We start from the raw sequence: 16,150 nt of genomic DNA, 5'->3' as shown, positions 1-16,150 counted from the left end.
TTTGGTGCTAAGTTTTATAAATTCTTTATAAATGTTAGATATTAACCCCTTATTTAATGTACCATTGAATATATTCTCTGATTCAGTGGGCTGTCTTTATTTTGTTGATGGTTTCCTTGGCTATGCAAAAACTTTTTAGTTTGATGTAGTCCAATTTTTAATTTTTTCTTTTGTTTCCCTTGCCTGAGGAGATAGATCAGAAAAAAATATTGCTGTGAGCAATGTCTGAAATTTTACTACCTGTTTTCTTCTAGGATTTTTATGATCGTGAGTCTAACATTTAAGTCTTTAATTCATTTTAAATTTATTCTTGTGTGTATTATGAAAACATGATCTAATTTCATTTTCTGCATGTATCTGTCCAATTTGTCCAACACCATTTACTGAATAAACTAGCAAACTGAATATAGTACTATCTCAGAAAGATCATGCACCATGATCAAGTGGGATTTCTTCTGATAATGCAAGATTGGTACAACATTTGTGATACACCACATAAGCAAAATGAAAGATAAAACCCACATAATTTTATCAATAGATGCAGAAAAAGCATTTGATAAAATTCAGTGCCAATTTATGGTAAAACCTCTCAGCAAAGTGGGAGTAGAGGGAATGTACCTAAACATAATAAAGGTCATATACGACAAACCCACTGCCAGCATCACACTCAAGAAGCAGAAACTGCAAGTGCTCCCCTGTATATACCGGCTTTCACCTCTCTAATTCAACATAGTATTGGAGGTCCTAGACATAGCAATCAGACAAGAAGAAATAAAAGGCATTCATAAAAAAAGAAGAAGTAAAACTGTAATTATTTCCAGAGGACATGATACTATACGTAGAAAACACCAAAGATCCTACCAAGAAATTACTAGAACTGATAAGTGAACTCAGCAAAGTAGCAGGATACAAACATCAATATCCAGAAATCAGTTTTATTTTGTATGCCAACAATGAACAATCATGAAGGAAAATTAAGAAAACAATCCCATTCACAATTGCCTTAAAATAATAAAATACCTAGGCATAAATTTAACCAAGGATGTAAAAGACCTGCAGTTGGAGAATTATAAAACACCGAAGAAAGAAATTGAAGAAGATATAAATAAGTAGAGGCATATGCTGTGTTCAGAGATAGGAAGAATTAACATAATTAAAAAGTCCATACTCCTCAAGCAATCTATAGATTCAGTGCAATTCCTATTAAGATACCAAGGATGCATTTCACAAAACTAGAACAAGTATTTCAAAAATTCATCTGGAACCACAAAGGACCCTAATAGCAACAGTGATCTTGAGAAAGAAGAACAAATTTGGAGGAATCATACTACCTCATATCAAACTATACTATAAGGCCAGAGTAGTCAAAGCATCATGGTACTGACATAAAAATAGATACATAGATCAATGGAACAGAACAGAGAGCCCAGAAATAAACCCATGGCTTTATAGCAGATTAGTGTTTGACAGAGGAAGAAAATAACTCTTATAATTATGTACTTTAAAAACTCTCATGAAACTTTAATAACTAATGTTATAAATAAATTACTCACACCAGGAGCAAAGCAATGGAGGTTGTATAGGATCAGTTTGAATTAATCCACCTTGACATTTCTTGGGTATTTTGAGAATTGTAGTTAAGCCCAGTCAAAACCGTATGAGAAAGGTTAGCCTAGAGTCTACCTTTCAGGAGATCTCCGTGGAAGATAATTCTAACACCTTCATAGACAATATTTAATAAAATTTGCACAATGTATTTATGTTATGGAAAGAAAGATTTAAACTTCTTTATGAAAAGCATAATTATCTCTAGGATTGAGGAACTGGGCATATGGTAGTGGGAACAAGGACTGCCCTTTATTGAGTTTCATGCAATGTATAAACTTTATTTTATTGAACCTGTTGCAAGCGTTAAAAAGCAAGTATAGCACAGGAAATATGGTACCAGCAAATAATAAGCATTTCACACTTTAATTTGTTGAATTGAAGCTTCACAAACCTAAAACAGATGACACACTCCCTACTTTGCAGTTGAAGAAAAGGACTTGGAGAGATAAACTAGCTTTCTCAAGATCGCACAGCAGAGACCACTTGGAAAGTTTATCTGATATGAAAGCTACTAGAGATGAATCTGCTATACTGTGATTTTTGTTTTCAAATTATTTGCTGAATTTTATATTTGCAGGTGTTTTCTTATACCGCCGACAAAGAAATACGAACCGATGACTTGTGCTTGGATGTCTCGAGACTGAATGGGCCGGTGATCATGTTAAAGTGCCACCATATGAGAGGAAACCAGTTATGGGAATATGATGCTGAGGTACAGTATTGTCCTTAATTCACTTACTTGATAATGTTTCAACTGAGTGTCTACACAGGGTGGGGCAAAAGTGGGTTTACACTTGTGCATATGTGAAGCATGGAGTTTATTCTTGTGTTCTTACTTATGTATTACTTTATCATTTTCTATTGTAAAAATACTTTTGCCCTACCTGTACTTCAATATATACCTAAACCCTAAGTTTTTTTCTGCACTGGAAGAACTGCATTTGCAAATAAGCATGCTCCTATCTGATAATATTAGAATGGTATATTATATAATAGGTTTTTGTCCAACTTGTCTGTAAATATAAAATATAAACGAGAGACATAAAGTCATTTTTAAGTACTTAACATTTGTTATCCTATGTACATACCTAACATAAACCACGTGGGGGGCAGGCCGTGGTATTTGAGAGGTTTGTCTGCAAAAGCACATACAGGACAATGTCGACAGCATTTTCATGTTGTGAATCTCATACTGTTGAAGTCTGTGATAGCTCTGCTTCTCACCTTAAAGGGAAAAGAAGAAACCTGACAGGATTAGCATGAATATTCTTTATACTAATTAATACACAGAAAAATGCAGTAATCTTCTCATTGTAGCACATCTTTCTGAGAGAAAAATGGGAGAAGAAACAATAAAATTACTGTTGGGAATTTATAGCCTTGCAGTGTGTAAAAACCAGATCAACCATCAGATGGAGCTAATAAAAAAGAAATATTTTCTTCTGAATAAGGAAGCTGCCTTGAAACAGCTTTATTTTTTTTCATTTCTCTTTGCTTAACAAAGTGAGTTGGTTATCTGTGTTAGATTTTCCACATTATTAAGTGGTTGGTGCCTTACTGAAGAAGAGAAGTAAACTTTATTCTTACATGATAAATAATATAATAGAGGTAAGTGAATTTCACAAATGCAGTGTTCTGTGAAATCTTAAAGTTTCTTTTTTTTAAATTTAATTATTGTTCAAGTACAATTTCTGCAAGAGTGACATTTTAGAACCCAATCTACAGAGCTGTTGGTACCACTGATATTTAACAAGGCCTTCTTTTCCAAAAACTTTTAATGTCATTTATCTTGCGTGACATTGTCTAAAGTGGAGTATCAGGAGAACTTACTGAATTCTTATATGATTTGAAACTGGTTACACAGGGCTAAAATTCGTGCCTAAACTTGACCTAACATTACCAGGCTCTTTGGACACGACATCTTGTGGGACAGAGTGTTGAAGCCAGCACCACGACTCTTTCCTCCGTTGCACCAGTGCGCTCCCTTCACGCTTTGTCCTCCCAGGGCCCTGGTCACCTTCTTTATCTGACAACCATTATGTTTCTCTTCATTATCACCGCTGCCCTTTATATTAGCAGAAGACATTTCCTCTCATAATAAGTGTCAGTAGATATGAACCTTTCTTTTGTTCCCTGCCTCCTCTGTGAGGAAGAGTACAGATAAATGTACAGAAAAAGGAGAAATCTTGAAAGAGTCATTTTTCTAAAATAAAACTTTTTGTTGTTGTTTTTGTTCTTTGGTTTCTACCAGAGTACCAGGATTTCACTGGGTGTGTGATATAACATATATTTATAAGAAAAGGGGAAAGGGTGTACATTTTTTATAAGATGCAGCATTGTTGAATTTCAGAATACCACTCTTAATCTCCAAATGTTTTAATTTTTGAGTGGATATTGGCTTTCATAATCATGTCTCAAACTCCTTTATTTCTGAAATATTGTTGGTATTTAGACATGTTTTTATTTATATTTTTATCAGCCAGTAGGAAGACTATTGAATACTAAGGGATTTTCAAGAAAAAGTGAAAAAAACATGGGTAGCCTCAACTAAAATAAAGAAATGTTTTTTGCAAGTTTACTATTTTGGATGAGTGAGAGTTCTCTATTGCAGTGTTTTAGATTATTATAATATTTTTTATCAGATGACTTTGTTTCTACAACACATACAAGTAAAGCTCACAAATATTGAGAAATGTTTACTTTTAAATCAACTATTCAATCACTTTAATATTATATAACACTTTTATTTACTGTCTTACATGTTTAGGTTTTCAAAATTAAATTGTCATGTTTAACTTGTGAAATTTAAAATTTTAAATCATAGTGTATTTTCCCCAAATTTGTAAATGTATAAATCATAATGTAGAGAAGGCACAAGAAAATAGAATAATTGCTAGAATCATGCATTGCCTTTCTGGGAAATTTAGGCTTTGAAATAAAAGACTGATACTGTCTGTGAAGAAGTCAGAGAAAACAGAAATTTATTTTTTAAATAAAATTGAAATATAATATTCATTTTTTCTGATCACTTCTTCTTCTAAATATTAGGTTTAGGGTTACTGTAGTCTGTAGAATAGTTCCAACATTTGCTACCCACAGCGTGATTCTAGGACTGTTAACATCACTAGGAACTTGTTAGAAATTATGAATCAGAGATGTCACCCTTGATACCCTAAATCAGAGTCTATATTTCAACAAAAATCTCCAAGAGATTCACATACATGTTAAACTGTGAGAATGGCAGATCTAGACACCGGCCAAACCTTTGCAGATCTTCCTTAGTCTTTTTATACACTGTTAAAAAATACTACAAAGTTAGAAAAGGGCATATCTACACTTTGGAAAACGACATGATGTCCAAGAAAGATTGGGGAGGAAACGGGAGCAGAAAGGGAAGAGGAGTAACTGCTAAGTAGCTCTTGTCTTCGAGTATTGCAACCAGTAAAAAGCGCTGCTAGTCCTGGCGGGTGTGGCTCAGTGGACTGAGCGCTGGCCTGTGAACCCAAAGTGCTGCTTGCTACTTCTGTGATTTATTCTTCATCTATTGCTATCAAAGACAAAATTATTCTTCTTTGAAAAACTTCTGAGGTGACGCAATTTCAAAGCAGAATAAAACTTGGTGTTTAACTTGGTGGACTTACAGAGCTAAAATTTACCTTAAACTTCTCTTCTCTGAACTTTTATCAGGAGGACTCTCAAGCAGAAAGATCACATTGCCAGGGGTGGAGGCAGGATTTTGGTGTTAATGACATGTTTAAAGAAAGCTAGTTACCAGTACAGTTGTGAGTCTCATAGTGTGAACAGCTGAAATATTCCATCAATTTGTTTCCCTGAGTCCTGTGAATCTTAGAAAGCAAGTCATAAACAGGAACAGAGTTGTAGGACTATCCAGAGAAAAATTGAAACAGTGTCATAAAGTCTCAAAACATGGAGTCTATTTAGCTTCTCTGTTTTTGTTTTTTGTGTGTGTGTGTGTGTGCTTTTTTAAAAACTATTAGTTGAGGGGGATAAGCAGGGAATAGGAGGAACTAAAGTTTCTGAGTGGCTATAATTTCATCAATTTCCTCATGCAATTTTAACAATAGTCCTAAGTGATAATAATATCTGATTTGTATTCTTTGCATTAGTAAATGTAAGCTCTGAGTATTTAAATGCTTTTTCTGGGTTTGTGCACTCCAGGTTTCTGACACATTCAAGCAATTTTTCCATTATATTACATTCCTGTTGAGGTCATTGAAAAACTCAAAACAATTAGATGCTTTCAATTATGATGTTCTGATAAGCTAAATGTGTAGTATTATAAATGAAAGAAATAATTAAATGGTATCAATTATTTGTGGCACAAAATTGTATTCACATAGAATTTCTCCTTGATGATTGGAAAGATGTTCTTAAATAAATATTGTCTATTTAGATACACAGACAATCATAAAACTGTGTTTTCAGTAGGGTCTAATTGCTTACAGACCTCAGTTATCCATATTCATAATATAATTAATATTGAATTGCTTCTATTTTTATTTGAATAAAATGAAGTGCATGTTGGAATTAAACACATGTCTTTGTCAACTTTGATTTAAAATGTCATGTCCTACTGTCTTAATGAAATATTTCTTAAATAACATAACCGTGTATTTAACTCAATACCACCTATTCCTGGCCAAATATGTTTGATTGTGGGGCAACAGCATCATTAGCAAATCTGCAAAATCCTTACCTGATCTAGAATTTCTTGAATAAATTACCTGAACACTTTGGTGCTATGAAAGCCCATTGACTTCAGAGTTAAGGCAAAAAGGAAAAAATAACCCTATATTTCATCTTACTGAAACATTTAAAAACCTATTTTCATAAAGGACTGTCATTCATCCATTCAGTTTTATTCAGGTTTTTGTTATATTGTATTTGAACACTGCAATTGCATTTCAATCTGCTTGAAATTTACATTTCCCTGCAATAAGTTCGCATAATCACTGTTCTTTTTGAACATCCAGGCAGCTACATACAGTGTGATGATCTATTTTTAGAATAGAACACTTATGCTCAACAAACACTATGCAACACAATAAAAAAGGAGCAAAATATGATGCTAAAAATGCCTTGTTTTTCATGTGACTGAGCAAGTTGACTGAGAAAATACTGTTATGAAGTCAAAGTCATCTGTATCAAATGTTTCAGAGTCACAATGCAAGGAATTTTTTTCAATAGGTAAAACATGTTGGATTAGTATTTACTGAAATCACAGAGGTTAATATGTAGACTTTACTTAATACCTCTTTTATTTACCTTATCAGAAAGCAGGTAAATGGGAATATAATTTCAAGGTAAGTGATCTATTGACTGGCAACCCAGCCATTTCCCTGTGTAGCATTCCTAATAGAAACAGTTGCTTGATTTGCTTTTTCAAGGCTGCCTGTGTCAGACGAGTATTACCTTTCCGGATTCCCATTGACTCATAGCTGTGGTTTCTTAAGTAGAAGCAATTAGTGAATAGGAAATTTAATAGTTTAGTATTGCAGTTTTAGTTCTTGTTTATTAAACATTTATATGTGTTCATTAAGTTACTCATTCTGTTGTAACAAGCGCATAAATCACTGTTTCAGGAGATTTTATTTTACATTTTGAATAGCAACTTGATTATATTAATTTTTAATATTATTATATACTTGATCAATAGGGGATATCCTATTGTATTTGCAATAATAATATTAAATACCTGTACAATCTGAATTTATCTTACTTTATTTATTCATATGTATAATAACTATCACTTAGGTCTTATTTTAAACTTTTAGTGTGACATCTTTTAAACTGAGACCTGTATGATTGATTCTTCAGTCGACCAACCATGTGGTCAATTTGTTTGTTCATTAAAATAGCAAAATTTATACTTTGTGTTTTTTAATACAAAGGTACAAGTGTGCATCTAATTTTGTAATTTATGGGTTTTTTGTCACTGGAATTGTTTCCTTATCCTGATCTCAGTTGATATTCAGTAATATCTCTATCTTCAAAAGGGTAGGTTTAGGGATACTCCATGACACATCTTATCTTAGATAGCAAACATACAGATATGTTCAAATTTATTTTTTTCTTATACATTTTAAAATAGTCTGATTAAACTTTGTAAATCCCAGAAAATACTAATTCTTTCTACTTTAGATGAACAATTAAGTCGTGCTATAAACAAAAACCAACACTAGCTTAGTTAGGGTTCATGTTACCCTGTTTTCTTGTCAATATTTCAAAGAGAGTTGTAGGGAAGATATCTGGCAGTATGCTGCATGTCAACCGGGGTGTCACATTGCCTTCACAACTGAGTTGCCATGACCGAGTCTTCTAAAGCTGAGTCTTCTATAGTTGTGAGGGGCATTTGCAACAAATATGACAAAGATCAATATTAAGGAAAAAAGTACACCCTGTATAAAAACATGCAAGTTCTTGAATAAATAACATAGAAGAAATATACAAAGCCAATGAAAAGGAAAAAGTAACTATAAAAACATACGTAAAAATTATTTCATGTGTGTTTTTATCAATTTCTTTATATCTCTCAGCAATCTGTCCAGAATAATTTCAATGACAACACACAACGTTGGTGTTGGTGCAGCAAAGCCGACACCCAGGCACTACCCTGGCATTTAACAAGCCCAAGAATAGTAGCTGCTGCTTTGTTGCAAAGTCATTGTTATAGGTATTTTTAGAACTTTCTAGTAAGTATCAAACTATCATACTTTTGACCTTGTGATTTCACTTCTGAGCATTATTTCTAAAGAAATTATTATAAATATGGAGAGAGATGTTCAAAGATGTTTATTACAGCTTTCTTTACAATGGTTCTTCTAAATTGGACAGATAGTGCCCCCAACTGAAAAAAGTAAATGATTTTGACAAATCTACTTTGTAGAAATTTTTTATTGCCTATGTTTTTATTTTTCTAATTTTTTTTAAGATTTTATTTATTTATCTTAGGGGGGAAGGGAAGGAGAGAGAGAGAGAGAGACAGAGAGAGAGAGAGAGATATCAATGTATGGTTGCCTCTCGTGCATCCCCTGCCAGGAACCGGAAACTGGCCTGCAACCCAGGCATGTGCCCTGACTGGGAATTGAACCGTGATCATGTGGTTCGCAGGCCCACACTCAACCACTGAGCTATTGCCTATGTTTTTAGATTATTTTAGTGATGAGAGATGCCCACAATATAAATTGAAGGGCATTTAATTAGGTGAACTCTATTACATAAATTTGTATAATGTAAGTGGTAAAATTGTTAGAAAACATAAAATAATAATTGATATCTCTTTTAGGCAAAATATGCTGAAAAAATAAACTGTGCTACTGCTCAAACAAACAAAAACACTGAAAGTTTTGTTGGGTTTCTTAACATAAGAAATAATTTTTATCTCACTGTGGTTGTTTGAGATTTCTAATTTTTCTTAGAAGCACTTGAAGTATACATAAACATTTTAGAAGTACCTGGAGTTAAAATTCTATGAAATGTTTTAATGGTCATTCATGGAGAAATATTTTGTGGCAAAACGTTACAAATATCTGTTTTGAAAAATTTGAAATGGTATTCATGTTCTAGTATACCATTTCTGTCTTTGTAGATCCCTTACCATTTATCTGTAGAAAGTCAGTCCTTGAAATGGAAAAATCCATTGATTGTGTCCATTAAGCTGCCCAAGATATGTAGCTAATTTTATCAAAATTTGTTTTCTGCCTTAGCCTTTCACTGATTGGTTTCCTCAACAAACTTAGAGAATGCCTCTTATGCACAGGCACTGGGCTTGGTGATGCAGGTGTTCATGGCTCCTAGTCTCCCTGGAGCTATGCTCCTTCTGAGGAAATAAATGGAAAACAAGAAACAGACAAATTAATCACAAATTGTGTTTGGAGAATGAAGTCAAATTAAGAGCCCCAATGGAGTCAGTCTTTTTCTTTTTCCTTCCTTCATTAACTTGCTAATTGACATTTAGATGAATGTGCCACCATATATGGGGAACACTTTTAACATCACCAGTTCAGCCCTGTGAAAACATGGTGGAAACAATGTGAGTAAAAAGTAAAGCAAAGCATTAACACTAAAAGATCCCCTAGGCATCCACTCAGGTTTAGGGCAAAGGAAAAAGCAAGCCAAAGACCATGACTGAAAACTCTGTGGACTACACAGTGGTTTTAAATATCCATGCTCACAAAATTGGCACGTAGCACCAAAAATATTTAATTACTAGAATGGGCTCTGAGACTATAACCTTTTCTTGCGAATTTTTCATGTTTGATCTCAGGGTCTTCTCCTTATTCTCAGTTCTGTCTTCACTTACTCCTGTCAAATACGCTTGATATTAAAGCCATGTAAAGGGATGTGGCTCACAGCTCCACGGATGCAATTATTGTGACGTGTGCCTTCCATTCTCATCCAGTAGAAATTGTATGTTGTCGAGAATGATTGATTTATTACTGCCTTTGTACTTGATTTTGTCATTATTCACTATTTTCTTTGTCAAACAGACCCAAACGCTTCTTCACATAAGCACCCAGTCCTGTCTCTCAGTCAGCAAAGTAGCTGCTGGCTCCCAGCAGCCCACTGTGGAGGTGTGTAACAGCGGCACTCTGCAGAAATGGCTGCTGAGAAACTACACGAGAGTGGACGTTTTTAGAAATATTTTTGAGAATCCTACTGATTATATTCTCTAATAACTTTTAGAGGTTTGTGTTTCAGATTTTATTAATATTAGTTTAGTATTTTTATGTTTTTTAACTGAAATTAGAAACTTACTTCTTTAAATGGGGTTACAGCAATCTTTATGTGCCGTTTCTCTGTGGAGTTATTTTTCTGTCTTTTACTTCTTACCTGCTTGTTGATTTGGGGTGTTCCGATATTCAGTAGTCATTATTCTATATTTAATTAACAGGTATTTTCCAATTTTTTCTTTATTTCAAATATATATAAATATAATTGATGGAATGTATTACTACATATTAGCTCTCTTTTCACACTAATGCTAACTACAGCCCCATCTATATGACAATAGATTTTTGCATTAGAGATCAATAAAGTCAGTAAGAAAATTAACATAACCAAAAAATAGTTTCTTTTGGAACATTAAAATGATTTAGTTGTATTAATTTTAATTCATAGACTTTGGTTGTGTGAATCTGTAATATACCCTTTCTGGAACTTATTTCTTTAGGCTGAAAATTAAATCAAATGCATATATTGTAGAGTAGGATTTTTGGTTTAAGTGATATAATAAAACATTTAAGAAATTTTTCCTTTTATCTCTCAGTTGTATAATTTTGTGAATATCTTCTCAGTGAGCAATGAAGGGATTTTTTATTTTAATAAATGAATTTTATGAAACGTAAAACTCAGTTTAAGTTTAAAGAAAACTAGTATGGATTCTTGTAAAGTGTGCAGTTAACACCATGTCCTAGTTCTTAATCTTAAAGTATTTATGTCCTGTAAATAAAATGTTACATTTTCCAATACCTTGTTATGAGAACACAGGAATGTTAGGGAGTTTCTCTGCATCAAATGAACTAGTTAAAGATGACACAACTGAGCTGGGAATGGTTATGACAAGGCTGGGGAGGAGGTATGGAGGGGTGGTATCTAGATCAGAACAACGTTTCAGATGAAGGCATTCTAAACATGCATTGGGAAGCCGTAAAAGTCTGGACCTTTTACACAATGAGAACTTGTATCTCCAGCAATTTACATACCTCATATATTGCCTTCGTTTAATTTCAAAGCAACCTTACCTGGGAGATGCAGTGGCCAGCAAGGGGCTGTCTCACACTTAAACGTTTAATCTCCCAGGTCTGCTTACATAATTCTAGGACAGACACAACAACCTGTTTCTCTGGGCAGAATTTGCATCACTCCCCAAAGCAGTTCATATTGCCTTATGGGAGCAGGCTTCTCCACAGGTGACAACCCCGTGTGAGCAGATGAGAGCCACACGAGGCAGGCCTGGAAAACAGTCCGGTTAAGGGCCTTCTGCCTCACAGGAGATGGTTTATCTGTAACAACTCCATAGGCAGAGCTTCAAGTAAACCAATGCAACATGCAAAACTCCAAGTCTTTGCACTTAGTGAAGCCCACAGTTTGGCTTCCTATCAGGTATTTACAATAAAGTTAATTTGATACAGGTACAGTTTATCAATCAGAGGTCGTCTTTGCCGTAAGTCATGTTGCCTGGGAATATAATTAAATTTTCCCTTTATCGGGTTACCAAGGAATCCCAGTTAGATAGTAGATTGAAGGTCAGATTTTTTAAGCAGAAAAGGAAGGGGCATTTTTAATTATTCATAATGTTAACTGAGTATTTGCTGATAATGAATCTAATAGCTCAGAATAATTTTGTAACTTGCCCAAGTTTTCACAACCAGTGAGTGGGGAGTGGAAATCATAGGAATTTATACTTAGGGCTGTCTGACCCTAAAATGTAAAAACAGTCCCACATTAAAAATGAGAGTTTTGGTTGATTGGTTGTTATCTTTGCAGTTGTGGCTTTTGATAATTCATGAATTCCATAGAAAAAATATTTATGCATTTTTAGAAAGAACAGCACTATTATTTTAAATTTATTCTTGTTTAAGTTGTTGACAGTACATTTAATTTGATCTTTAAAGTCATATACATTTTTTTAAAAAGGATATATCAGAAGCAAGCAAAGGTAAGTAGCTAAGTAGCTTTTTTGAAAAAATATATACACAAAGGAACTCAGGTATGTAACAGAAATGATGAATATTTTGTTGATTTTGATTAGAACTTTCTAGAAAAATTTGGTTTTGTTTTGAATTTTTTTCAAATTGGCTATTGATTCATCAGCCAACAACATAATTTCTGGCATCATAAGTATCAGTCAACTACCTTTTTGCCTATCTTTGGCCATTTTTTCCCTCCATTTTTTAGTATAAGTAGCTTGCTGCTGTGTATTGAAAGAGCAACAACAAAGGCCCCATTCTTGTATCTTCACATCTGACAACATCACTCTTTTAATTTCCTGCTTGTTGTCCATTAAGCATTCTCCTCCACAAGCCTGTTCCCCCCTCCATCTTTTCTCAGGACAGTGCAGGCCTAATCAAAAACACTACAATTGTCTAGGCAGCGCTTCTCCACCAGTTTATTGAATTCTCCCTGCATTCTTTCATCTAGTTTTCTTTTTTTAATTTTTTTATTTATTTATATTAGAGGTGAAGGAAAGGAGAGAGAGAGAGAAATATCAATGTATGGTTGCTTCTTGTGCATCCCCTGCTGGGAACTGGCCCTTGCCAGGAACTGGCCTGCAACCCAGGCATGTGCCCTGACTGGGAATCGAACCGCGATCGTGTGGTTCTCAGGCCCGCGCTCAATCCACTGAGCTACACCAACCAGGGCTCTTTCATCTAGTTTTCAATTGCAATATCATGAAATCTCCCAAAATTGTCTGCTGTTAATTCTGGTGATTCAAAATAAAACTATATGGCGTGCTTTTATCAAGATATACCTGCAAATCATTTCCTATGCGTTCAAACACTTCTGTATGGGGAGTTTTTTTATGTAGCATGAGTCTAGGCACTGGCCTTGAAATTGAGCAAAAATGTACATAGTCAATGTGCATAGATTAGTACATAGCATGTAGACTTAAAATGTATACCTATAAAGTCAAAAATACATAACTGCAAAATGTAAATGTGAACTCAGAAGATAAGATGTGTAATGACCAGTTAACATGAAATTTTTAGAATTACACTTCAGAATTTGGGCAATGAGATAATGCTTTCTAATGAATATTGTTATGAAGAAAATAAAATAGAAATATGCATTTAAAAATATATGACTATCACATCCCTGTTTTCATTTGATACTGATTTTTAAAAGATTCTTAGTGATGCAAACTAAAGTATAGTGAGCATAATGTTAAGTAAGACAGATCTTTGCCATGATAATCGCTCTTCTACAATAAATTCTGTCACAGGTACCAAGGCTTGTTTAGTATTTGAAAATGGGAGCATCTCTAGCAGATTTTTTCATTTGGGTCACAGCTGTGACATCTCGTTGACTGTTTACCTAATGGTTACTGAATAACACATGTCTAAGTAAACTAAGCTTTTGTGAAAGCTTGTTAATATTTACAGCCCTTGACTAAATTCAGAGCTCACAAATGGGCTTTCTGCAAAGGATCTGAATTCTCAGCAATGCGTAGCATATGTGGGCCAGTTTCTTTGACCATCTGCAAATAAAGGTGCATTAGACAGTGATGAAACTGTAACAGTGGAAGTCGTATAGTAATTAATTTAGCGCCACCTGCATAGTTCCTTTTACATATTATAATATTTATACTAAAAACACGTAAGGTTTCTTTCAAAGACCTGATTTAATCTGATGCACTAGGGAAGTTAGAGATAAAATATGGTGTACTGATTATTGGTTATCTTTTACAGAGACTCACCTTGAGACATGTTAACAGCAACCAGTGTCTGGACGAACCTTCTGAGGAGGACAAAATGGTGCCCACCATGCAGGACTGCGGCGGGAGCAGGTCCCAGCAGTGGCTGCTGAGAAACATGACCTTGGGGGCGTGAAGACCATTTCCCCCAAGCCATCAAAGTGTCTACACTTCTGTTTTTCCATTATTTCAATTAAGGAAAAATATTAACTTTGCTGAATTGAGAGTTTTAAAATCCTTTTAGTATTCTAAAACACAGTTGTTTATAATTCATTTTTAGGAACATTTGCTTATTTCCTTACAAAAATTTGTATCTGATCAAAAGCACATAAAATATAAATAATAGCAAAGTGTTATTAAACACCTGAAAAACTTAAAAAACAAAGTGTTTGCTTTAAAAAAACAATCTGTATTGTCCTTATGTCACAGGATTGTTGGGGAGGGTTATTTTTATTTTTTATTTTCATAGTGATTGAAAGAGAGACAATGTAAATGCCTTATAAAATATCTTCACTATGAAAATGTCGCATTTTATAAACTCACTCTGCTTCTGCTGGACCTTCATGGAAACATGTTGTGTGTCTATGTGGACAGCAGGTCACATGTCGAATTATCTCGGAACAATGAATTCATCACACAAAACTAGTTCCAAGTTTTGCACCAGAAAAAATTACACTGGATGTTGATTTACAGAGTTCTAAAAGTATCACATTTGAACAAAAAAAAAAAGAGAGGAGAAGAATTTGAAGTCAATTTAAGGGACATGAAATCAAAAGAAACAAGCCAGGTGTTGAGGGGAGCAAGATGCCTAGAGTCAAACTGCAGCGACTGAATCATTCTAAAGATTCTGTTCAGGTCGCAATTAGTCCTAACACGAGTTGAACGTTTAACAATCATATTGGTTCCAGCGTTGATGTTAGAAAACCAGTCCTTAAAAACTGTCTTTGTCTTATACGGCCCCTTTTCTCTTCACTCCCGACTGAGACGCGTCACTTTTGCTGTACAGAATTGTAGGTAAAGGGTGGAGAGTATAAGCCCTGACTTTTAATTATCCTGTGTTTAAAGCGTTTAGTTAGGTATCTATTAATATTTTTATTTTACATATTGAAAATAATGCATTGCTATCAGAATTTTATTGTTATGCTTGAATATCTGAAGTTTTCATCATCAGGAATGAACTCAATACACATCCATGGAACTTTTAAATAAACCGCTAGACATCATTTGCCATAAACTATGGCTCAAGGAACACAGTCATAACTGGGCTGGCTTCACATGTTCTTTCTTCATCCTTAAATTCTTTGTGTTCAAAATACATGAGCGGAAGACACACAAAAGAAGAAAACTTTATATCAGTAGGAATTGAACTAATAACTTTTATACCATTTACAATGGCTTTAAATTTGCTCTACATATATATTTTATTCATTAATAAATAGATTTAGCAGCTAAGAGAAATCTAGGGGAAGAAATGGAAGAAGCATCATGTAAAGTAGATGCCATGTCTTTGACTCTCACTCTTTCTTAAAAAGCTGAGTCTTTGTTTTTTTAAAAATGAACTCCTGCATGTTTTTCTCTTTCTCTCTCTCTCTCTGTCTCACACACACACACACACACACACACAGAGAGAGAGAGAGAGAGAGAGAGAGAGAGACAGCTTTATAATGAAAAGAAAGGCCAGTAAAATCTTGTATGATTTCCCCTTTTAGCATTACTTCCTTTCCTTTTTGGCTTTTTACTGGTAAAACTCAAAAGAACCTACAGCCCAGAGCATTTCAGGTTTACTTCTTAAAGTGTAGGCATGCCTCACCTTGAGGTCTCTGGGTAACCCTGAATGTCTCAAAATTGTAAGCAGGAGTTTGCGAAAGGCATTTAAGTAGAGCATCCTTTGTTTATAGCCAAATTATAAGGAAGCTGTGACACCCAAGAGCTAGCAAATCACTGCCCTTAATTATGGACTCACAAGTCAACTGAGGACTCCTTTTCTCCCCGTTTCCTCTTGTCCTAACTAAATTATGGAAAAATGTCCCTGCACATTTGTTCTTAAACTTTAAAAGCTGAAACACACAAGAACTCCTTAATACAATCTGTTTCGGGGATGAAGCC

At 34.3% G+C, this 16,150-nt stretch overlaps 1 protein-coding gene across 1 annotated transcript in view; it reads left to right on the top strand.

Annotated features, from left to right (window-relative positions):
• Window positions 1–15,606, top strand: part of GALNT13 (polypeptide N-acetylgalactosaminyltransferase 13) — a 290,543-nt gene extending 274,937 nt beyond the window's left edge. Inside the window, exons 9-10 of the mRNA XM_037027822.1 lie at window positions 2,186–2,320; window positions 14,040–15,606. Of these exons, the coding sequence (XP_036883717.1) occupies window positions 2,186–2,320; window positions 14,040–14,180 (276 nt within the window). The 3' untranslated portion in view covers window positions 14,181–15,606. The remainder of the gene's footprint in view (window positions 1–2,185; window positions 2,321–14,039) is intronic.
• Window positions 15,607–16,150: the final 544 nt, after the last annotated feature.

This window comes from Sturnira hondurensis, unplaced genomic scaffold (assembly GCF_014824575.4).
Source record: "Sturnira hondurensis isolate 20B ecotype Veracruz unplaced genomic scaffold, ASM1482457v3 Scaffold0019428, whole genome shotgun sequence".
Classification (NCBI taxonomy): domain Eukaryota; kingdom Metazoa; phylum Chordata; class Mammalia; order Chiroptera; family Phyllostomidae; genus Sturnira; species Sturnira hondurensis.
This window is presented reverse-complemented; position numbering and strand designations above follow the sequence as displayed.